This window comes from Strigops habroptila, chromosome 2 (genome assembly GCF_004027225.2).
Source record: "Strigops habroptila isolate Jane chromosome 2, bStrHab1.2.pri, whole genome shotgun sequence".
In the NCBI taxonomy this organism is placed as follows: Eukaryota; Metazoa; Chordata; class Aves; order Psittaciformes; family Psittacidae; genus Strigops; species Strigops habroptila.
The window spans coordinates 17064191-17089747 of NC_044278.2; the positions used below are offsets into that span (position 1 = coordinate 17064191).

At 41.0% G+C, this 25557-nt stretch overlaps 1 protein-coding gene across 13 annotated transcripts in view; it reads right to left on the reverse strand.

Moving 5' to 3' along the window:
* BBX (BBX high mobility group box domain containing) overlaps positions 1-25557 on the reverse strand; it is a 147281-nt gene that overhangs the window by 25336 nt on the left and 96388 nt on the right. For all 13 annotated transcript variants that reach the window (XM_030471466.1, XM_030471460.1, XM_030471458.1 and 10 more), the window contains 6 exons: positions 21615-21682; positions 15176-15256; positions 13655-13735; positions 5655-5735; positions 2600-3512; positions 1479-1617 (listed from right to left, as the gene is read on the reverse strand). In XM_030471466.1, coding sequence (XP_030327326.1) covers positions 1479-1617; positions 2600-3512; positions 5655-5735; positions 13655-13735; positions 15176-15256; positions 21615-21682 — 1363 coding nt within the window. The remainder of the gene's footprint in view (positions 1-1478; positions 1618-2599; positions 3513-5654; positions 5736-13654; positions 13736-15175; positions 15257-21614; positions 21683-25557) is intronic.

Consider the following 25557-nt stretch of genomic DNA (forward strand, 5'->3'; position numbering starts at 1 on the left):
AAAGACATTAATTCCACAGGTGTGATGACCTCCCCCCCCGCCCAGAGACAAAGAAAGGAGGCTGAAAGGTGACGCTGAAGGGAGAAGAAAAAGTTAAGAGGAGCAGGTAGAGATAAAAATGGCTCTTCAAGTAGCCAGAATATCACACAGTGCAATGAACAGGGGTAATGGATACCTACAGCACTTATGCTCCTCCACAAATCACTGATTCTGCCTTCACTGAGTTCACTAAATAGTGTTGATTAATGACATGACTTAATCAAGAAGCAAGATTGTATTTTCCCCATTCAGCCAGCTAATTATGGTAGAAGAGCATTTGTCAAATGAATTATTTACACAATTTTCTTAGCTATTTTGAATAAATAATTTGTAACTACATTATTTTCTGGCTAGGAGAGGCATTCAGTTTTCACACCATTAAGTGTGAAAAGTTTTCAATCTTTCAATTTAAATTAAAAAAATATTTATAGAACTTTTATACAATGCACTAAAAATACAAGAAGTGTTCCATCATTTTTTCTTGACTATTCCAAGCAAACAAGACATGAAGATTTTAATAAATTTAATATCTTTGCTGTAAATTGAGCTGCAACTAAATTTCACGTAGACTAGGTTATAAAAAAGGCTATCACAGGCCTGCACAACAGAAACATTACAATTTTAAGCATGAAGTGTGAAAAATCTACTCATTTGTAATTCATTTTCATCTTCTGAATTTAGATAATTGGAAGTATTCAAGAACTTGCAGTAAGTATGAATGGCTAAGCAGATTTAACAACTACGCCCGTAGTTAAATAAATCTGTAATACTCTGACGAAAACTGTTATTCATGTACTAGAAAAGTAATTCTGTGTGCTAAATTTTAATGCATTGTAATCATTAATTATTCTTCTGATATATTTAATTTCTTCCCTGTGTACATGAATTTAATTTCTTCCCTGTGTACATGAATGGTTTAAATATATTTTCTTTACAATGGAAAAATGATATATTTATCATAATTATTTGCCAATATTAGAACATTGTTTATTCTTCCTCTATAATCAATCTCTCCAAGCGGGCAAAGAGATCTGTCCTTTCTAGTCTAATTCTGTTTATGATGATTGAACATCTACACAGAAGTTTAAATACTGCTTTCTAAGTGCTCTGAAAATACAAGTAACCTTCTTCACCATCTCTTGAATGGCTAAATATTGCACCTTTGTTTCCCCCACCCTCCTAAAGTGAGCAAATATCATTCAAATATGCTTACAGCAGTGTAAACCAGGGAAGATCTCAAAGGAATTACTTTGATATATGAAGAACGGGTATCTAGAACATGATTCAGCCCAGCAGGGTTCGTAATTTTCAGGAATTCTGCCTAACTGTGATTATTTGGGTGTTGGATGCAGATCACTCAGCTGCAGTGAGGAGGATTCATTCTTAGGTTACCAGGCTGGCCTAACTAAAACTTTGAACAGTGTTAGATTGCAACTTACCCAAAAACGAACTCTTCCTTTGGCCTAGGCCTTTTCAGTTTTTTGTTCCCACTTGTCCCACTTTGGGAAAAAGCCCAGTTTTCTTCACTCCAGCATCCTTCATGATCTGAGGAGTTGCCTTTTCCTGAGCTTCTTTTTCCTGGGATGAAGGCAGAAAATTGTTTCTCATCTTTAGAAAAATGTGCCAGAACAAAGTGGCTCAAGAATGAACTTGGGTACCCATTCAGTACTGCAACCTATGGTGCTTGAATGTCTTGAAGGGGTTACAAAACATTTATTTATTTATTTTAAACTGGATAATGATGATATTGGCAACTATTCTCCCTCTCCCCCCTGCTCCCCACCCTTTTTAATACTACCTCTAACATCAGGATCTCTCGAGGTATAAAGGAGGAGAAAAAGATAAGTAGATTTACAGTAATAAACCTCCCTAAACTACAAACATCTTTTCTGACTGTTCTAATTACACATCTACTAATTAGGAAAATACATTTCAAGATATCTCACTGAAAGCTTCCAGAAATCATCTCAAATTTATCCTTCTACAAGGTAAAGGGTTCTTGCTCACCACCTACAGCAAACCAACCAAACCAAAAGCACATGAGCCTGGTTAGACACATGTAGCTGAGCTGAGGTCTCCACACTGCACAGACTAGTCCTGCCAGGAGATACACAGAGGCAGAGCATTGCAAGGCAACACCTTTCAGTTCTTGTAGGACCAAGAACTATGCTCACAACCACATGAGTTGTTTATATAGAAACAAGGTATTTGTTTGGGGTTGCATACCACACACATCCTGCACATATCTATCAGCAGGCTGACAAACTAACCAACAAAGCCTTCGGTCAAAAAGCTACATCACAGGCCATGAAAGACAGAAAGGGAGAGGTTAAGAGTTTGGGAGGTAAGCAGGAAGAGAGATGGCAGGACTCCAGAAGGCCTGCCCTGGACCATGGAGTCCTTCCCCTCCACCAGCCCCCAGCACACTGGGTGACCAGAAACAGCATTCCCATCACACGCTGCTCAAACTCCAACTTTAAACACAGACTTTTGCTTTTCCTCCCGCTCCAGGCAGGCTTTTGCGGTTCATGCTGTAAATGAAACACTCAAAGCCACCCACCTCTGTCCACGTTAGCACGCAGAGATGTGAGCATGCCCTCTGACACCAGAGTTTTATAAAGAGCACCTTTGCAAGATCTCTCCGATTTCCTCGAGCCACAGGTTTCTATCTTTTTAACACAGTCACTGTCCTCAGTTTTGACCTGTTCTGGTAAGCTCTGGGGTACCACCTCCTCTGTTGGGGTCAGTGGTTCCACTTTAATGTTATCAGAAGCCTCACATGGTTCTTCCTTGCTGGCTGCAATACTAAGGAAATCGGGAGGCTTTGATTCTTTGGTGGTCTCCGTGGGTTTCTCCTTTGATGTTTTCTTGTCTTTTGACTTCACTTTTTTCTTTGGTGATTTTGTATCCAACATGCTTTCCTTCACATTTGAGACAGGGCGGGGTTTTTTGCGGGGAGTATCAGCAAGTCTCTCAGCACCCCAGTCCCCCTTCGCAACAGCTTCAATCGTATACATGACACTCTCAATGTCCGACTCGGAGGACTGCCTTTTTTTACAGGGTTTCTTGGGGGTGGATTTCTCACTTGTGTGCCGGTCCAGCTTATTTTTTTTCTTTTTCTTCTTGATCTTTTCTGGCTTTAGCCCAAGGATATTCATGTCAGCTATTGAAAGCTCTGGAGAAGAGCACATGTGATCCTTTGTGTTATCATTTCTTTCAAAAGGACTGTTCTCCATTGCGAGACTAGTAAAATCTCTGCATTTTGCAGTTTCTGATTCCTCAGCTTTTGTGTCATCCCGGTTTTGCATTCTCTTGATCTCTAATTGTTCTATTTTTCCTTTACAGGAGTCTTTTATCGCTTTCTCCAGTTCTACTTCCATTTCCTCCAGAACTTCCCCTCCCACATCTTCCGGTGCTTCCACTTTTGTTTTCCCAGGTTCTTTCACTTTTACTCCTTCTGAAGCAAGGCACATCTAGAATGAGTTTAAAAACAGTCCCATGAAACAAACACCAACTGTTAGCATTACTTACCTACATTAACGGGAACATTACACAGGGAATCTCTCTGGCATCTTAGGTCAGGAAACCAAACTATGCTAAAGGACAGTACTGAAAAACACACTGAAGCCCTATTGAAACTGATGCAATGCATTGATAGCCAAGTGCTAGAATAAGGCTGGTGGGTTCTACTTCCCTAATAGAAAAAAGACTCCAACTATCTCAGTGGTGTTTCCATGATCATTCAAGTGCCTTTTATATAGCGTGGAAACCCACTGCTATATAGATTTTCAGAATACCCTAAATGGAACAATACATTATCTCTCAGTATTGCCACAGACAAGTTACTTGAAATCTCACATCCATACCCCTTCAACTCCCAAGCATCCCTATACATAATTTTTTCCTCCATTTTCCAAGTGGCCTTGAAAGAAAGGGTGAAAGAAGTTAATTGAATCTCAGTAATCAAGACTATTTTCTTCTACTTGAATGTGCAAAATAGTTTGGAAGGTAGTAAAAAAGCCTTCCAAATCTTTCTTCTCATGTCACAGACTTATTTTGCAAGGAACTGCAAAGCAGCAGTCGTTGCCATGGTTATCTCCTCCTGGAGATAACATTAATGGAAACCAAAACCCTCACACTGTCTGAGGAACAGCGATATTAAAAAAAGGGCTATAAAAATGGTCCTCAAACTGCCATGTTCCTGCAGCACTGACTTGGGAGATCCTCTCAGTTTTGAATCGCCTGCAAGCTACGCTGACTCTGCTACGATAGTCCTTCACAGCACAAAGCAGTTGCCATTGGGAAGACATGCTGCCTTCCTCTTAGTCTCCCTCTCAAAGCCCTGCAGCTGAATTCCTACTGCTATTTTGTTTTTAAAACTAATGCCAACTGAACAGCCACTTGGAGCAAAAACAGATGGAAGAGTCTTGCTTTGAACCAGACATCGGGAGTTTCCCTATCCCTCAGCTCAGCCCATGGGCCATGTGGTCAGTACAGATGTACCCTCAGATCACTGGATTCTATTTAGGTTAATTTTAGATTTCTCAAATTAGCAAGGCATTATTTTCTTGCAAACTAAAAATATCTTTTACACCAATATATGTATGAGCATAACACTGTAAACTTCTTAAATGCTTCCTGTACAGGCTAGAAACTCCTGATCTGGTTCAGGTCAAGCTAGGTTGAACACTGGAGACTGGACAGCACAGTGTCTGTTAGGAAGCAGGTTAAATAAATGCAGAGAAGAACCCCACAACTATGCTGAGATGGGCTCCTGGTACTTCAAGGTACTTCTGTGACTTTTTTACTGCACTGCAATGTAAACACAGCCTGTGCTTTTCAAAAGCTAAAGGTAAATCTTTAAAATGCAGCTCAATGGACAGTGATAATATTTTCTCCACTCAATACACACACCCCTCGCCAATGGTTTTTATTTTTTCTTTATACCTTTGCTGCTTCTGCACGAGCCAATAGTACAGAGGGCTGTGGATGTGGCTACAAAGAAGTGACTTCTGTATTGTGAGTTCTAAATAAACTTGCAATTTACAAAAAGCTTAGAAGTAAAGGAAATACAACATTTCAATACGCAGCCATTGCTTTTAACTGTTCCCAGAAGGAGGATCTGCTGAGAGTATCATAGCAGTTTCAGTAGAAGTTATCGACCACTTCAAATAACAGTAGGCATGAAAAGCAAAAGTAAATGAAAACAACTAACAACCTTTAACAGGAATTTGTAATGGCAATGCCCTAATCGAGTAACAGACTAACCCAGTCCTCTCTCAATTCCTTCAGCCCCCCAGCCAAACCAGTCAAAACCCCAAACCCTAAACCAAAGAATTTAAACAATTTCAATGGTGACTGGAAAGCCCCCTTGCCACCAGGGACTGGTGCTTCATCTCAGCTGCAGCACAGATTCTCAGAAGCCTCCAAGCTGATGGTTAATCTAGGGAAATCTTCGCTTGTGGCACCCAAGCCACAGTAATTTATGCTTCTATAAGCAACAGTGTAATTATAAGTGTAGCACTGTTCTGCCTTCCAGACTTTGGCAATCAACATCATTAACTTCTCCGCCCCACTGCACCTGTGGTAATTAGTCACCAGTGTTTTAATACTACCTCTGCCAGCTGAAATAACGCTGATGCTCCACATTGTTTTGTTAAATCAGAAGGAACTGAACGTGATGTATTTGAAGAAATCTAAAGAAAAAAAAAAGGAGGGAGAAAAGAAAAACATTATTTTATCAGCATAATTCTTTTATGTTTACCAGACAACTTTTGAATGGATTATTTCCTCCCTCTTCCCAGAATTCATTCATAAGATTATATACTGAAAAAGAAGCACAGACCTGTGCATGCTGTTACAAATAAAACCCTGCTCCACCATTGCTCCGGTGGATAAAACCACCAGACGCCAAAGGGTATTTGCAGATTTGGGGATCTTCTTGTCAGGACTCCCCCTGAAGAGCAGAATGAGCTGAAGCACTTGCTCTCTCACACATGAACAGATGTCAGCAGCTAAATACCAATCTACACCAGCAGGCAAACCAACTGGTGGTGTTTCTGAAGGCTCAGTTGGACACTTGATGCAGAATTGGAGTTCTAGGGATTAGGGAACTAAAGTGTTTACAACCTTTTAGCTCCCCCTATTCCCCCAAACTACAGTTTCCGTTGTTCCAAACCAACACGGGCCAACAAAGCCTATTTTGCAGAAATCAACCGATCATTGCCACAGAGGAAATAAACAAAAAGGGTTAATGATGCTGTCTCCTGGAAGCTGCAGCTCTTCACAGCATCTGCCAAGCTCTGACCATGGCAGCTCAAGTCTCCAAGTGGCCTTGCCTTGTGGAGGTGACACACAGCCCACCACTGCCTCCCTGTGCTCCCCTGCCTCTGCACTGAAGGCTAAAGACAAACCATGCATTTAGGCACAGCAAGAAACTGAGCAGAGCTGATTAGCAACGGCCTCCCAGGCTTCAGACTGCAGAGCGGCTGCTCCAACCGTTTTAGAAACTTAAGTTATTTTCTAAAAAAATCCGAGAATTTCTAACCCACTTCTGCGTTTTATTTCTTCACCATCTGTGAAATGCTGTGAAATATCAAAAACGAAGGCATAGGGAAGGGGGGGCGGAGGGGTAGAAGATAAAATTGGTTAATCCCCATAGCAGAGAGATGAAGGAGGAGCAGAGCAGTGTGATGTGCTGAAGCCGACAGGCTCCCACGCACCAAACCCCTGCCATGCCAGCAGCATGGAGACAGCAGTCTGGTCCCCTCCAGTGTAGAGCATCTGCAGTTTGGAGGTACAGTGGCATGGCACACATGTCTGCCAAATGAACTTGCAAGCCTAAGACACCCCCGAGGTGATAATGAACACAGTTTATTTGGGATGCTCCAAACCAGGTCCTGAACTGCTATCTGAAAACTTAAGCTGAATCTCTCACATTTCATTTATCCAACTACAGTCCAACATTACAGATACCAAGTATCTCGAAAACTGGAAAGAAAAAATAGGTCCTACAAGAGTTAGCAACAAGCAGGATGTGCTTAGCACATGTGCCATGCTTTTCTCAGTTTGAATCAGAGCTTTTAACATTCATTTTGTATATTAAATTAGGTTTGTGGGAATCTGAGCAATTGCTGAGAGATCACAGAAAGGTGTCCAACATGCAAACATCACACTGCCAGCTTCACTTTTTCTGCCAGCTGCAGTACAAACTCTGCACTCCTGTGGACGAGCATCTGTGAACCCTCCAATGAGAGCTTTGCAAGCTTCACAGTAACATCATAACTTCAAATGCTGACTTCCAAAAGTCGAGCTGCACTCAGCAGCAGCCTTACTCCAGAACAGCCCTACTCAAAGCCTGCTGTTGTCCTACAAGAGGACACTTCAAAAACTTCTGGTGTCTCTGACTAAATATTACCAGCCTTTTTGCTGTCCCAGGGCTGCAATAGCCAAATGCCCTTATGGATCACTGATCACTATCAGGTGTAATCACCCTTGCATAAGCACTGCTGACAACGTAGCACACACAAACCGTACTACTGTGAGGGACTATCTGCAGGGTAAGGCAGGTTTTCTTCCACTCATGTAAGTTTCTATAAAGTCAGATAGTAGCATTACTACCTATGGAACAAGGCATGAAATACTTTTATTTCAGTGTTTCCAATCTCTGCCTTTTTTTCCCTGAGCAAGAATATATGGTTGGATGCCACTAGATTAGATGCAGAGAACCATTTTTGTCACTGAAATTGGACATGATTTTGAAGAAAAGAGAAAAAGAAGGGGGGGAGGGGGGCAAACTCCCTGTAGGAGTAAGGTGCTACTTATTTACCCTTTTTACCCTTATTTACCTGAATACAGCATGTATCTTCATCTTTCAATCATCAAGAATAGTATTTGCACACCGAGCCTCAAAGGTTTTTGAGTGATTAATCCATATCAAAGAGGAGACCCTCTACAGGGTTGTATTTAAGACTCACAGAATTTCTAGGACTTTTGGGAAACCTGACCTAGTATTTTTGATCAGTGCTGACAGCTGTCAATTTCAGAACTTGATACACTACTTCAACCTCCAACTCTTCATACAGATTCCTGATGATCTCAAAGCTTACTTTTCTTATTTTTAGTCCCCGATTGCAATGCACATTGCAGCCCTTATAACCAATGCTTTACTTTTTGAATCCTGGTATCCAGCTCCTCATTAAGAAGAATGCCGTTGTCCCTTGTCTTTGCTATTGTCCTGAGCATTGTTTTCCTTCTAGTCATAAGGCTAATTTTTCTAAAAAGAAGCATAACTTTTTCTGTGTGGTCTCCAAGGAACTGTGCACTGCCAAGTGTATAAAGAAAAACTGGGTCCGTAGGGCCATTGCCATTATCTAATTATCTTGCTATTTCAGTATTTACTAATTTATGCTTCTGGAAATATCAGATTTGATACTAGAGCAAACCTCACACAATTCATAGTTTTTTTGAGAAAAGATATACACATCTTCCCATTGTGATGCTAATGGGTATAACTCTACTCTTGCCAACTGGAAGAGTGCAGACTTCCCATGGAGCTTTACTAGCTCAGGATTTGACGACTGGGAAGTATTTGATGAGATCTAAGTTTTAAATGAACAGAGGAGAAAATATTTCAGTGGCACACAGGAAAGACAGAAAGGAAGGGAGGAAAAGAATGAAAAAATAAGGAGTTAATTAAATCAGTTACTTGAAGATTTTTCTGGCAGAAGGCCCTCCTTCAGATAGGCAACCCCATCCATGAAACACTTACCAGGCATTTAGGTTGGTGGGATACAAGCATATACAGAATTTCTTCCTTAGATTAGGCTCATGGATTCTCTTCTATGTTTGTATTGTCCACAGCTCATAATCTATCATGCCATGTGTTTTACGTGACTAAGTGAACAAGACATACCTGTTCTTTAAAATCATGAACTGTGGTAGACAAAGTTAAATAAAATTCTCCTTGAACGCCTGGACAGTATTTCCTATTTGGTTAGATATAGAAGAGGACCATTTGTCTTCACAGGCACTTCTTTTTTCACTTTCTTTAGTTAGAAAAAAGAAGGAAGACCTCATGTCTGGAGATCAAATCTAGCCTTTTACATAGATGTTGGTGTGCCAGCACTAGCGCAGAGTGAATTACTACTACTGCACTTCAGGGAACTGCTTTTACAGTCAATTTTTTTCTGACCTGCTTCCAAGTGCAGCATGAGTTCACCAATGCAAGAATTAATCATTATTGCACATATCTGATCATTTTTGGCATGGTGCTACATGGTAGTGTTTGACCTGGAAGCCCTGAAAAGCCCTAAGGTTAGGGGCAAGACCATCAGCGTGTCTGTGGCATCTGCCTCATCACAAAAATCATGCTTATGACCATGATCTTTCAGATGCAAAAATTGCCACCTTAGCCTTTCTCTTTATATTTAACGTGTTTCTTTTGAACCAGATTATTTGAAGAGTTTACTTTTCAATTGTCAAGGAGATTCATTACACCCCCACCCCCCAACCCCCAGCAAAATCCAGGATATCCATTTTACTGCAAACTATTTAAAATATGGTGACTAATACTCGGATGTGCATTAATAATAATTTTTAAAATTAAACCCAATCAATAACCCAAAATCCTTGTATGCTTTGAGACAGTTCAGTGAACCTGCTCAGGACCCCGCTGGAGTAAGTGATCTTGTACACTGCACTTTGCAGGAAGATGGCCTCAACTTCTCATCCTTCTGCTGTAATAAATTCTCAGCTTCTAATGATTTTTTTCAGTGCAATATGAATGGTAAAAAAGGGACAGAAAAAGACCCACACACTGAAGTATAACCTGAGAACATGAAGGAATATTCTGCCTCCTGATGCACCATGTGAGGAAAGAGTAAAGAATTTCATTTTAACAAGAAAATGGGTGCTCCTAGCAAAATCAAGGCGAGATCCCTGTAGTACTAATAGGAAGCCAAGATTTCACTTCAGCAAAAAAATTCTCTTCATAGTCAAGAAAATAAACTGCAAGAGACATAAATGTAGAATTCATTCTGCTGAAGCTGCTGGCCAAACATCAGAAGAAGAAGATGGCCAATCAGTCACCTCACAGGGAGAATACAGATCTCATTCCCTGTCTTACCACCATCTTCTAGTTTTAACTAGAAAAAATCAGAACCTGCAGTACTACAACCACAAATAGCCCCTCTGTATGTAGAGGCTGAACTTGGGGATCATTAGGGTCAAGTTATTGTCTTTTATTACAATGCAGGTCAGCATTTCAGCTACTATATTATTCTAGTTTGCGTGAGAAGCATGTGCCATTGCACCACTTTTTCATTTCCCTCCTAGAACAGACATTTCACTTCCACACAGGTATTTAATAATTTCAGCGTACAAATAGCAAATATATTCGTCTATGTTACATAACAGCTTCACCTGGGAAGGTTACAGCTTTACCTAAGGGAAGGCTGGAAGAGAAGATACTGACTAGTTCTCCCGTTCCCAATTTCAAGGCATTTTGACCAAAAGTTTTCAAAGATTCAAACCTCCTGTTCAGCACAGAAATAGAAAGAAAGGGTTGCCCAAAAGCCCGCTCAAAGTGAGTATGTGAGAATGCAGCAGGGACAAAATCATCCTCAGACATGCATTTTTCTTGAATGACAGTAACCTGTTGGACTTGCAAAGAAAATTCCACCTTGTTGCATGCAATTTGGGTTTTTTTTCATCAAATCACCTAGAGAAAAACTTCAGAAAAGCAGCTGAAAGTGAAGAGTTTGGGGGTTTTGGCATAATTTTGTTTTTAAGATGGTTAAAAAAGCAATTTATTGCTTCCACTCTCTGGAAGCATTTTCTTTGTTTAATAATGAGAGTTTAGCTAAGTAAATCTAAGAGGTACTCTTGTTTCTTCTCAACAAAGCAGTCATCACCATCTGTTCGCGTTTGCCAAACACACATCCAAGTAAGACCAAGAGAGCAAAGGGTCCCATCTGCTCTGCTTCCCTCACATGGCAAGGAGGATGACAGCAACCAGCCCATGTGAGCAGACAGCTTGCAAACAGCTACCGCAGTAAGGAACACAGCCCACTGCTCAGAAATCACTGGCCTATATAATGGCTTTCCATAAAGGTGCAGATGAGAAGGACAAAAGTAGCACGAAGTATTTGCAAGAGCAGAATGAGAAAGCCAAGAGTGCAACGTGGCAACACTCTAGACTTAAAAAAACTCTCACGGGGACATCATGTCATCTTCAAAGACCTCCTGTGCCTGCACAGCCACAGGACCCAACGAAGTCTTACTCCTGGGAGTCTCATCATTTGTTGTGGCAAGTCACTGGGCAGGCCTCATTAGCCATATCCTCAACAGCTTTAATAGATGACTATAGCATTTGGGACAGACAACCACATGAAAGGCTAACTGGGGCTTTATAGACAAAAAGAATCCCATGCTACATCTACATATAACAAGCTGTTTCTGAGTGACAGGGGGCTTATACTGCTGGGGTAAAGGTGTCCATTTTAAATGACGAATCTACTCAATGGGATTGCTGTCTTCACAAAGAGGCACTCTTACTCACCCTGCTGCAAAGGCGGCGAAGAGAAAGGGAACATATGAAGAACACCCAGCCAGAACCAAAACTGAGCTGGGATGGCTGCCAAAAGCTCCAGGCACATCAGACCACAGCACACTTCACATTTCTTCATAGGTCTACTTGCCTACTGGCTAAATAACTACTTTCTCTCCCTCTCTTTTTCCTTTTGTAGCACTGTACATGGCTGACAGCAGTCTACTGCAAATTGCTTACCATAATTTACCTTACTAAATGCAGTAATGCATTCATATAGACAGGACTCAGTAAGAAGTGGCACAGTAAGGAACGGGATTTTTGCCAAACTTGACAAAAGACACCCTGTGTAAATGAAAGCCCTTATATTCGAAAGAGCACAAGCAGCTTTAATAGCAGGGGAAGAAAGCTTAAAGAGGTTCTGTAGCATGCTCTTTTTTTTTCTTTTCCACATTTCTGTCTCTTACTTCAAGACATTGAAAAAACAACTAAAAACCCACTACCCCCCCAGACTGCACATGCATTTTAATATTTTTAGAAGAAAAAGAGATTAGCCCTGGCTTTAAAACTGTCCTCACCAGTTTCTAATTAACTTTCTAAGCACCTCTTCTACCCAACATTTGATGATTCATACATGCACTCCAGTGTGCCAAATGAGCTGGGGCAGTGTAGTGGTAGGCAATTCAGTGGATGTCACATCCATATGACAATTTTCAGGTTTGTCATTTTGTTGTTTGTTCTATTAGGAGAGGAAAAGATTTTAGGTTCTGTGAAATTTTGGAAGTACAGCTCAGTCAGGTTTTACATGACAATTTGAAAATGGTGTACTAAAGGAAATTGATACCCTGCTCAGCTCTGCAGATACCTAAAATTGCTGCTTAATTAAAATGTAAGATGGCTAACATTTTTGAAACTAAGTTAGCAGACTCACTCATGCAATATTTTACAATAAAATTCACAGGAAGTATTCTCCAACTTCTATCTTTTACTTGGTTTAAAAGGTTGGCTTCAACACATGGCTCCATCCTGCTCAATTCCACTAAGTTTCTCAAAAGAACTTTCCAAATTGACTTGTAACTTGAATGAAAGGGGGCAGATATGAAAACATCTTCATGATTAGAGACATTAACTCTATCGTATCTTGTATAGGGGTGTTTGTTGTCAGGTATTTTATGACACCTGAATTAGTGAATTGTTTTTTCTTAATTGGGCCTCCTAACAAGTACATCAAGGCCCATCCTAGCTAAGCTGAAAACACACAGTACATAATTAGCTTAACATTTAACAGAAAGAAGAGTGTTGTATGTACACAGAATAACAAACAGGCTATCTTTTCATCCCATTATGCTCCTCCACAACAGCACCAGCTCCAATCCCTTCTTTTCAGAAACACCCTGAAGATACCTTTAGCACAACTGATTCTGCAAAGCAGTACCAGACTCCCCCAAATGGGCGAGAAGAGAATATGTCTGGAAAGTCAATTCATAGAGGCACATTAAACACAGGGGGGAATAAATTATTAAGAGCAATCTTTAAGAACCCCAAATCTTCCACACATAGAGGAAGAAGGACAGCTTACATACTTACAGGTAATTTATAGGCTAATCATGGTGTTACATATCCGTGTTAGCTGTTGTGATAAACTTCATTTGACCTGCAAGTTTATTTTCCTGCCTCTAGGGCAGTTGCCATTTTGCACTGCTGCAGCCTCTTCCATAGGCAGGGAGTAGTGTCATTTCAGAATGGCTTTTATTTGTTGTTTTCCTAGATGTAAATTAAAAGGCCATTTGGAAAATATGTTTGCAGTGGTCCTTTGCTAGGGAAGGCCAGGTAATGTCCACAAGCCCAGTATCTTTTGCACCTGCTACAGCTGGTAGAACTCGTCAACATCTTGTCCAATCACTGGTTATTCCCCCCATGATTTTCTTAACACAATGCTGTTGTGAAGATGAACATCCACTAATGGTAATCCCTTATAACACAGGGTGCTTAGCCATGCAGTGACAACTCTTATTGATTCCTTGCTTCCTCCCATATTCCCCCCACCCCATATTTCCACCATTATACCTCAGCAAACTGAAACAGTGCAGACTCCTCAGTTTGTTTTACAGCTCCTGGGACTCCAGGCTGTGATGTGCTCGAAGAGATCTGTCAGGAAAACAATTATGTTCATATTATCTAACTCTTTCAGTTTCAATATAAAACTTCAACGTGCTAAATTTCTGATCCGTCATATAGAAAGACTCCTGGTACCTAAGAGCATGCACACCCATACAAAGAACAGTATCTGTTTTCCAGGAGACACATAAATGGGTGATCTGTGAAATGGTGATCTTGAATTGTTTTTCATGAAGAAAATCTTTCCTGGGGCCAATAGAACAGGATAAGACTTTTTTGAAGGGCTTTTATTTGCCCACTGGTATGCCAAAACCAGGTTAACAACAAAACCTTAACACTTTATTTCAGAGATGAGTGAAAGACCGAGACTGCAGAAAGGTGGTGCTGATAGAGCATGAATTGCTACTCAGCACAGAAGGTAAGTGTGGACAGGGACACAATGAGTGCAGGTACTTTGAGATCTATCCCAGGTTCTCAGGTAACTGCATTTTATACTGTTTAACTTGTGTCAATTATTTTTGTTGCAAATGACACCTCCGATTAACATCAGACCTTGGTACAAGTACCTATTATTTTGCCATTGCCACAGATACCTACCATGTACTGGTTAGGTGCAGCCTCACTACAGGTTGCTTAACATCCTTGAAAAGTAAGACTAGCTAATATGCATTTCTAATTACTGATCATCAGTGAGCTGTTTCTAAACCGCCTGTTTTAGCAGCGCAGATGAGCTTGTTTCCTGGCACCCACCGAAGCTGTTCTTCAATGAGTAAGGAAAAGCCAGTGGTCGCAAGCCTTTAGCAAGAATGTATCTTGTAGCATACAACACAATTCCTGTCTACTGCCATGTGGCTGTGGCACGTTCCTGCTTGGGCATTGTAAAATGAACTGAAACAACTTAGTGAGCTGGTATCTATCTTGCTCTTTAAAGGCATTACCAGTGAAACCAATTAAACAGACTGTTATCACGAGGAACTATACGAAGTATGACATTGCTCAATATGTTGACAAAATATTATACATTGAAAAGCTAAAGCATAGTTGAATAGAGCTATTTGGTGGTTATAGCATAGAAGAAAATTTTGGAAATTCCAGAACTACAGTTGTTTGTGATGGAGTTGACAACTAAAGCAGTCACAACAGATAAAGAACATAACCTAACATGCAAATATACAAGTTAAAACTTCAGTTAGTAAGGTTTTAGTTCAAAACTAAGTGCAGGAATAACACCACATCTCTAAATCACTGCTTAAACTACAGCTCCATTATTACACTAGGGTTTCCACCATGTTCTTAAAAACACTCCTGCACTTCAGGTCTGACCTACATACCTCATTAGCTGATCCAGTACCATAAACCCAAGAATAAGGAACAAATAAAAGCATGACTTCTGACTTAGCTTTCAGCTGACCATCAGATGCTTCTAAAAAGGAAACTCTGGGGAAGACAACCCTTGTAGAAGGAACTCACCTCTGCAAACTGAAACAATGATGACTTCTGACAGGCTTCTGTAGAATTAGTTGCATCAGACTGGCAAGTACTTGAGGAAACCTGAAAACAAGGAGTGTGCAGAGTAAGACCTCAAAGGTACTTCTTTCAGGCTAAGAACAACAGTGAGCAAACAAAATACCAGGCAGCAGCAACAAGAAGCAGTGTTTAAGAGAAGATGGACAATCTAATGTTTCACAGTCCTGGACAGGTTAAGCCAAATTTATAGGTGAAAATATAGTTTAGCACCCATTTGAATGCATTTGAAAATCACCTAAGAAGAAAGACCCCAAAAATACCAGGGATATTTTTTTTTCTAATTCCAAATTTTGCAGAAGAATACTAAATTGATATTGGGTTACACAGCTACCTAGTATTGGTGATGAAATCAACACCGCTATGTCTGTAACGCCACTCTGAGTAAGAAAATTACTTAGAAGCTAAAAAAATGTTTTTGAAGACACTGAGTTGTTAAGTGACAGAAATGCTTATCCCCAATCACCTAACAGCGTGAAAATAAGTAGTTACGGGTACCACAAGTCTAAAATTGTCAAATAATGTTCCTAAACATCCATTTCGAGATGCTTATGTGAAGCAGTAGAAGAAAGAGTCATAACTACTGAAATTAAAACACAAAACCCAACAGCCTTATTCAAATTAACACAGAGCTTAGCTGCACTATTCTTATTAGCCAGAAATCTGCTACTCAAGCATCACTCTGTAAAGGAATAGCACCAAATATGATACATTCATTAAATGTCAGATTTGAATATAAAAGATTTACATGTGTAACTCCTAGAAGCATGTGTTAGTATAAAATAAGGTATGCAACGGGGCTTATAGGAAACAGAAGGAAGACATAAGGCTTTGTGGGATTTTAGGAAAAGCAAAAGGATGGAAATTTGCTCCTTAGCAACTTGTATTTTTTCCATAAAATTTCAGTTTACTTGCAACATTTTGATGCAAATGTGTTTTTTCTCTTATTTATTACCAAAACAAGTATGTCAACAGCATTTATTACTGAATGCATGTGTGAGATTTAGCTAGCAACCACCTCTGTTGCCGGTAAGCACAAAGCACAACAGAATAAGCAGGCCTACAGCACATGCAGTTTGTACTGCTGCTCCTGCTGCTGTTTGTCCAAGATGCTTAAGCACTGCCATAGTACCCGCGGCATTTTGTTTCAGGAATCTGCTACCCATACTACCCTGAAAAACACTAAATCCAAGCATAGCAACCCACAGGCCAAGAACGGTGTATAGTTCCCAAGGGGAACTATGCCATACAACAATTTGCTTACACAGTTGAACTTATTTCTTCCTGCCATAAAACCAAGCAGTAACAGTGCCTCCTATGAGCTATGCTTCCATTATATTTACTAAACACCAAGCAGGATGTATTATCAGTGTACTATGGGAGTATACCAAACAAAAGGCTTACGAAGAACATATTTTAAATGCCTGTCTTTTCCTTTTTCAGTGATTTATGCTATATTCACTGATGTGAATATAAACTTTTCACAAATTTCTTTATGATCTGTTGAAGACGTCTGTGCCTCAGCAGTGGTGTGGATTGTACCAGGGATGCACACCAATCTTGCTGCTGTTGAGTGACCCTTCTTGGAAGGTCTGAGTCTCTGCACTGGTGTGAAATATATACGGATGTTGCTTGTATACCTGAGGGTTCACTTGGTTATTTCAGGTCTGTTCACTGGTGGGATTCTCCCAGAAATAACCAAATTCGGGATTTGGTTCCCCACATAAGTTTTCTGTAGTTTGACCAGCTGCCTTATGTAGCTTAGTTTGCGGCGTCCATTGAAGCAATCTGTTCATAAGTGGAGCCTATTCAATGCACCGCACAAAGGGGCGCTACTTTGCCCCTGAGCGAAGAAGGAAGCCATGTGAAACCTCTCTGCTCCCCGAGGCAGGCACTGCAGGACCACACATGCCTGAACTCTGCCCACACATCGTAATGGGGACCGTGGCTTCACAGCTTCCCAGTCTGCCTATCTAGGGACATGTCTCCATGAGCGTGTCAACACCCACCCAAACTGGCACAGCACAAACAAGCTCCGAGTGAGGAGCCACTGACCCATGCCACGCCAGGAACACTGTGCTGGAGCAGGGAAGCCCTCCTGCAAGGGGCTGCAATGGCTTAGTCCCTGCAACACAAGTGCTGGGAGGCACTCGCTCCTGGGCAGGCACAGAGAGGGAGGATGAACCTTCTTGCTGCCTCCAAGGCCACGTGCTGGGGCCAGGCACAGCTTGGTCACCTTGCGGTACAGGAACCACAAGTTGTGGAAGGTGTGAAGCCAGCTTCTTACAGCTTTGTGTGTAAAGGACAGATTGCTGGTGCCCAGTAACTCAGAGGTGATTTTGTGGTTAGAACAACTATACTTTTCCTATCAATTTCTGTTATCTCTAGAAAGTTAATGCTGGTGCCTTTATTGACAGAAGCACTAATTTGAGCTTTTTTCTTCTACTCGGCTGCTCCCCACACTTGTGGGAAAATTTATTATCTCCAGGACTTCCAACCTCTGCTAGGCTGAACGCAATCAAAGCATTACAATAATTACCGGAGGGAATGGATGCACAGAGAGTGTCACTGTGTACATCTCATTTCCTGCTGTAATAAAACATCCTCAACATCTCATTTCTTCTCCTCTTTCATCCTCTGAGCTTACCCTCTGCTGCACTGAGAGATTTTTCACTTCTGATTTACAGGCAACACCACCTTGCATACACCCAGCATCGCATGCAAGATAACCTTTTGTTCTCAGAGAGAAGGAAACCACAAGGATAACACCTCCATAGCCTCCCCTTCCCCGCAGGTTACTGCTACCTGCTCTAAAACGAATCATGCCAAAGGAAGGCAAAGGACAGCCCCTGGCTCACCTTCCGTATGGAATGATGTGAGGCTTTACTGCAGCCCTGATGTGCCAGGCACCCGCAAGGGGGGAAACTGGTAGTAAAGCCAGGTTTTGGACTACGTTACAAATCACGGGATTTCTGGGCAGTAACCTACAGACAGGCCACTAGGTGCTGCTGTAAGGCAAGCAAAGGGCCCGACGGGCGAATAAAGGAGGAGGCGAGGGGGCAGGCAAGGCGCACTCCCCACACAGCTTCAGCCCTTCTGCGCTGTGGGGACTTTGCCTACCACAAGGACAGTACCTGGAGCCGACCCGCCTGGCGTTTCTGCTCGGGTGTTCAACAAAATATGCTCTTATACACATGCCATAGCCTTGTGCAACTGGTGAAAGGACCCAAAAGCCAGGTGGGTCTGGGTCCAAGCCCTTTGTTTGCTGCTGGTCTGTACCTTCTCTTGCCTATCTGCATAGTAACTCCAGCTGCTGCTTGGAAATCAATCATATATCAACATTGAATTCTGTTATCAGAAGAAAAACTCTTTACTGAAAAAAATTACAAAAATAGGAACATAATGGGTGACATACAGAGATGGTGACTGAAGCCTCAAGGCAATTCTGTAAATATCCCTGTTGTGCCTCTTCCCATCCTGCTGCAGGACCATACATGCCTGAACTCCTCCTGCTGCTGGGTCACTATGTTACAGGACATCTGGGCTTTCAACAGCTCAAAGGTTAAACACCTGACTTGAAAAGACCCTACACATCCATTTAACACGCACCTGACAGAGAATCAGAGGGTGTTGAATATATTTATGTGAGATTAGCAGACCTCTAAGTATAATTTCCTTCATCTTCTACCAAGTTCTGAGTAAACTATGCCAGGGCTGCCCTCCTTTCTAATAACAAGTTTTTAGATGGTAATGGCATTTAAGACCTATGCTTACAAGGCCACCCAAGTCTGCATAATTGTACATATGCACAAGCAGTCAGCTGTATGTTGATAGGTAATCTCATGTCTGCAAGCCCCCCAGTTTAAGAACCATCCATATGCATGTGTATCTTACATGTACAGACACGCGTTAATGATAATGAAGACTACAATATCAATTAAGAGTATTCTTTTCAAAATGACACTGCATCTTTTTTAAATGGAAATGACAGGGGTTTAGATATATTACATACTTATATACTTACATGCATATAAACCCAATACCTATGTTGTCCATAGCTAAGCAACTTCTGAACCTCCTCACTGGCAACACCTCAACAGTCACCTTAGTACACTAACTTATCCCTCATGTCAATACCAAATCCAACAGAACATAACTAACCCAGCTCCACTGAAGAGGAAAGCAGCTTACCAGTTCTACAGGGAATTCTTGATCTCCTTACTGAGCCTGTCATATCACCACCTAGCGCGTTCTGCTAACCTCCCAAACGCTGGTTTGAGTGTGAAACTGTTTTCAAGCAAAAGCATGGAAATCCAATCATAGGCTGTCCCATGGGCATGCAAAGATGAGCATCTTATGTCTCCTCTGTCCACATGCCCCAGGATAGGAAGTCAGAAGTGCTGTTCTGTTATCCAGGCCTAAACAGGTTTAAGATCTTTACTGCATTTGGGGAAACACGAGCCCAGGAAATATTTGCTACCTATCTAATCAGGACTGAAACACTGAATCAAAAGGAAACAAAGGAAAACAGAAGACACACCAGGGCTGCCACACAAAGAAACTGAGGAAGTTTCTCAGTGCACAGAAGCGTAGCTGGAGTTAGGAGGCAGTTAGGAGGACTGAACTTTTTGGGTCCCTTTGAGAATACCAAGCACAAAGATTGTTCTGGAGGAGGTATTTTACATAGGGGACCCTCTGAAAGTATTGCAGATGTGCAGTTTTGTTTCCTGTGAAAGTGCTCTTACACCTGCTTCTCAGAGAGCATAGGACAACTAAAATACAGTAACTCATGAGTAAGTACGGGCCAGTTTCTGGCCCACCATGATTCTAACAACAGCCAAAGCCCTCCACTAGTTTTGTTCAGGCTGTATTTATGACAATCATTTTGCTTTACATTTTGGGGAAAGCAGATTACACAGCTTGCCACTTCAATGTGGAGGACCAGGTTTCAAAAGAAGACTACAGATCCAAAAAAGCACAGCATAGTATAGCTTACACATAAAGTAAGCATTACATGACAAGCTAGACTGCATGCTTGTATCAGAAAAAAATGGGGTTTATGTAGGCACATGGGAAATGTGTCTTTTGCTCAAAAAAAGAAAGTTCCAATTAAAAAACCTGTTCATACACTAAACCAATCACAAAACATCGGTTTTTATTTGTCTCTAAATCCATATGTAGATTTCATTCCTTCACTGACATCTGGAATCATACTACTTGAAGCACTTTTTATGTAAAAATCAAGAACGTTCAACTCAGAAAATCATAGCAAAGACCCCTCTTAATGGAACTGAGTACCTGTGACTACCATACACCTTCCCTCTCATTTAAACAAAACAGCATAGTAACAACAGTTTTTAAGTTCCAAGTAAAGAGATTCAAAGTTTGAAAGCTACAGGACATTGTCATTTTAGCACGAAACATACTTCTCTGCCAACCTTACCCTAGTGTTTCTCACTTTTCATGCTACAGCACAGTAAGCCAGTACCTACATCTGCACAAAGACTTGAACTGCTCAAACTGGTGTGACACGCATTGAGCAGTCTTGGCTCAGTCTTGGCAGGACAGGAGCAATCCATCTCAAATGCACTACTCATTTTACATTTGGAAGTATCACATATAGGTAGTTAATTATTGCTTGCCCTCTCAGTAACAACAAAAAAAGGGAAAAGAAACCCTCCTCACTTTCACTGCTCCTTTCCAGGCTAGAGATTTATGGCAGTGACTACTTATTTTACCCAACATACAAGCCACCTTTTGAACAATTTTCAAAACTGGCCCAAAAAACAGATCATAAATAATAGTTAGTCTAAAGAAAGATCGCTCTACTGGATATATACAGGTACACTTTTATTTATTAGACTCCTTCTCAAAACCAAAATGTTTCAGCAAATAGGGAGTAGATTGCAATACTTGGCTTGCCTGTTAGCACTTGTGTGGTTTTCAGAATGCATATACAATGACACTGACTGTATGGAAATTATTAGGTATTTATTTAGCTATCAGTGCCAAGGATACAGTTGTGTGAGGCACCACACAAGCATATGAAATCCTTGCCAAAAGAGCTTGCAAACCACCTGTTTGTTAACACAGTCACTGTATTTCAACCTTTCTACCTGTGACAATATCCTCTCGCAGGGCAGACTTGCCTGATGTGATCAAATATTCAGTCAGCAGAATTAACATTGAACAGATATAAAAACTGGGCCCAACCTCTACATTCACAGTTGGGATACAGGACTTGTATCACAGGGCTCACACATCAGTCCAACCTGAGGTTAACCCAAGGTGAATATTAAATTTCATTTCTCACTGCTCAAATACTCCTCTTCAGAGCTCTCTTTAAACTGAGGGCTCGCAGAAGGAAGAGAAGGGAGTTCCTTACCTCTTGTGCAGTCAGGGCATGTTCCCCGGCTAGAAGCAGCATACTCAGACCTCCCATTTGTGTAGGATCTGTTAAAAAGAGTAAAACCAAGTCTTCAGTTTATTCATTTGCTTGTTTAAAGAACGTACCATTTGCAGCATTAAACCCCCAGAAGACTACTTGTCACAGACACTCTAAGCAAGCTGCCATAAAAGGCAGTTCAAGAGAATCACAAATAACCATTTCTGTACCCTCTGGGAGAGGCTTTCAAAGCTGTTTGAAGGATTTAATTGGATTTGTGTGCTTAACACCCCATTGCGTGGATTTACAATTTTACTGCCAAAGGTTTTATGTACTACAGAGATGGATATCTTTAAAACAGCAACTGTAATGATCTCATACATAAATATACACGAAGATGCTCTAATATCGCACGTGTTTATAACTTAATGGATGCTCCTACCGTGGTTCCCTTCCTTAGCCACAGAACAAATAAAAGGATAGAACAAAGTGACATGATCAAGCTCTGAAGCAAAATTTCTATTTTCATTTAACTTTAATTTAGAGCTGCATTTAGTGGTGAAGAGTGCCAGCCTGACAGCTCTGAAGCATGAAGTGCTTGATCCTCTGTGCCAGAACAGTGCAGGCTCTGGCCAGGCAAGCTGCCTGCCTACTTGTTGCCCTGCCAATACAATATATAATTGAGGAAAGTAAAATGGAGATAGAAATGTTCTTTCTCCAAGTATTTGATGCTGACAGCTTCTCGCCTCCAGCCTTCCTGGACCTCAGGAGCTTGGAAAACGACAACAAGAAGTGAAAGCAATGAACACTGGCACTGCATTACTCATGGAGTGGCTTTTCCACTCAGAACAGCGGTTGCTCTTCACCATTATGAAGACTAATTGTCTGAGTTTGGGGGAATGCCCTGGAAGCAATGCAGGGTCCCAGTTTTAAACAGCGTCGTGTAGAGAGAGGGAGAGTGCCTGTGGCCCAAATATCTCGCACAACAACCACAATGTGAGAGAAAGGGAAGCATTATCCTTGCTGTATTGCTGAGACACAAACCTCAGTATTGATAAGACATCAAAGATAAGTAACTTTCCTCAGATTTTACTAACTGTGTACTCACATTTTCCAATTTCCTTTCACCAAACTATACAAAAACTGTCTCTACAACAGTAAGTTACATGTGCCCAGGACCATTTCCTAGAATGGAGGCCAACTGGCACAATTACCTTTGTTCATTTGGTTGCATTTTGTTATGCAAAGTTTGGATGCAGAACAGCTGCAACCAAAATGCCCACCAGGAAATCCCCTGGCCCATTCCCACTCATGTGCAGAGCTGAGGAATTTGTTGAGCTTTTCAGCTGACATGGGCCAAATCTGTACCTGTAAATCTCCAAAGGATTTAGGGCTACTGATGATCAACATCCAGTTCATAAGAATACTCACTGGTACTATTTAATTCAATACCACAGATGGTGCCAGAAGTTCTCCCTCAGGCAGCATCTCTCACCGATATTCACAGGGTAACTTTTTTCAATACTCTCTTTAGACATCAGTAAACAGAAGCAGAGGAGAGCAATGTGAATAAACCAGGTTCATCCACTATCTCCAGGACAGAAGAGTGGCTCATTATGTTAAGAATACAGCCTAAACTGTATCTGGCTTGAACCTCAATGTTCAACTGGAATTCATTTTTAGCTTTACCAGAATAAAGAGGTAGAAGGTTTGGGGTTTTTTTGTAGTTTTGTGGGTTTGGGTTTTTTTTAAACTTTGTACTTTTAAGTAAAAAACGGAAAAGATATTAAGTTTCTACAAAGAGACAAGACACTATCGGAAGCGTAGGATCTAGTAACAAGAAGTGGTTGAAGAAATGGAGACAGAAAACGGAAAGGGCCAGCAAGTACCGAAGTACAATTCTAAGTGAAGTGATCCTGTCAGCACAGCACTTTTTGCCATCAAAATACTTGATCAGAAATCATTCGGTCTTTCAAGCAAGAGGACATCAGAACATTTAAGAAGTGACAAGTGAACATGTATTTTGAAAGATGATGCCTGAGCAGGCAGTTAATTTGGAGGAAGAAGAGATGGGAAGAGATCTCCAAGCCCATCATAATCTTTAAGATTAAGTAACTGTTCTCCCTAAATGGTATTTCCCCTCTTCTGCATTTACAGGAGACACCCTCCTTCCGCTTGCTTTCCTAGCCTAAGCGAATCAAGATCTCCTGATGTAATCTAGCACGTCCACCTCCCACTGTCCCAGCAATCCCTGTAGCTCTCCTCTCCATCTCCAGCTGTTCCAGATGGAGGTCAACCACATCAGATGAGCTGTGCTCTGTTCAATGGCATTAACTCTTCCTTACAGTTCCTGAAAACACTTTGCCTGACATCCTGCAGTGCAGCACTTTCTTAACCCACATCACACTGATGGCTCCCAGCTTTTTTCCTGTTCTTCCCTTTAGTCGCCTGTGGATCTTTTTCCCCCTCCTCCGTTTTGGCCAACTGGAGAATATGCAGCTTATGACTCTCAAATTCTTTCCCCTCTTCTAAATTCTATATTCTTCGTGGTTTTGGCTTTCTACCTTTCAAATAAGCAAATAAGAACAGGACAAAGAGAGGACTGCTTTTCACCCCTCTCCCCCAAAGTAATCAAATACTTAAACTGTTTATCTAAATATAAAAATTAAGAGGAAGGAAAAAAATGTCAGCTAAGTGGAAAGTGAAAGTTTAATTTGGTGCTTAAACAACTTGAATACTTATACTGCAGCTGTAGCAGAGGGCTGGTGCTTAGATGTCTCATCATGATAAAAACAAAAATTATAAAATAACTTCATCCAAGGGAAGACAAAATGTACATGCAAACATTGCCATATGTTTATGATGCCTTCACAGCACAACAGTGTTTCTCGTATGGCAGTAAGAACTTACTGGTATGAAGAAGTAAGAATTTTAAGTGCTATTTTAAAGCAATTTACAGATAAATCAACAGTAGTGAGAAAAGAGCACACACACACATATTTGACTTGCAGAATGGGAGGTGATTCATGACTTTATCAATAGCTTTTAATACTGATGAAACTTAAAACCATCTCACTATTTGGGAACGATGTACTTTGTTAGTATTGGTCTGGTTAAGTGCTCAGCAGGCTAACTTGTTCATCACTGCAATTTTTCAGTCATGGGAAAGAAAGATCTAAGGGAGAGCTAAGCAGGAAGAAGGCTGGCAGGTCCCAGTTTCAGCTAACTTGTACGTAGGTGCAGAATTAAGCTTCTTTGTAAAAAGAAAAATTGCATTTCTATCAGGATATTGCCTACTCCAGAAATTGTCTTCTTTCTACCCTTTGCTTCATTAAAAAGCTTTTTGGTTCAGATGGTTTTCTCCTGATGCAGATATGTGAAAGTACTGGGAAACTTGCATATTTATACAGCAAAGCTGTTGCTCACTTAGCTCTGTAGTTGTGAGGGCAGATGCTGCAATGGTCATGTTCACTTGTGAACAGCAGCTGCCTTTACCCTACACCCTACAACAGATCACAGGTGAGCCATGTCATGAGAAAAATACATTGAATTACAGCTTCCAGGCTGGATGAACAAGGACACCGTTACTGGGTCTACAGGTCAGAAGCTCAATGCTGGTGCCACACCTCAGTTTCTTGACACAATGATATATAAACATGAGAGACTTAAAAGTGGGGTGGTTATTGTTGGAATGCCAAAAATAAAGAAGAGGTATGGCCTGTCTGGGACTTAAGAAAGGAAGATGTTACTCTCTGTATACTACATTTTCCAAAATGAAATGTAATATGTAAAAAGCAATCAAGACAGGATTAACAACTACCAATAAGTAGAACAGATTTCGTGGAGTGATTCTGGAATCCTAGAATCCCTGTCCTAGGAAGCTATCTGCCACGAAAATGCAAGACAGCCAGTGGCATTTCAAAGGTAAAATTGTTTCTGAGAT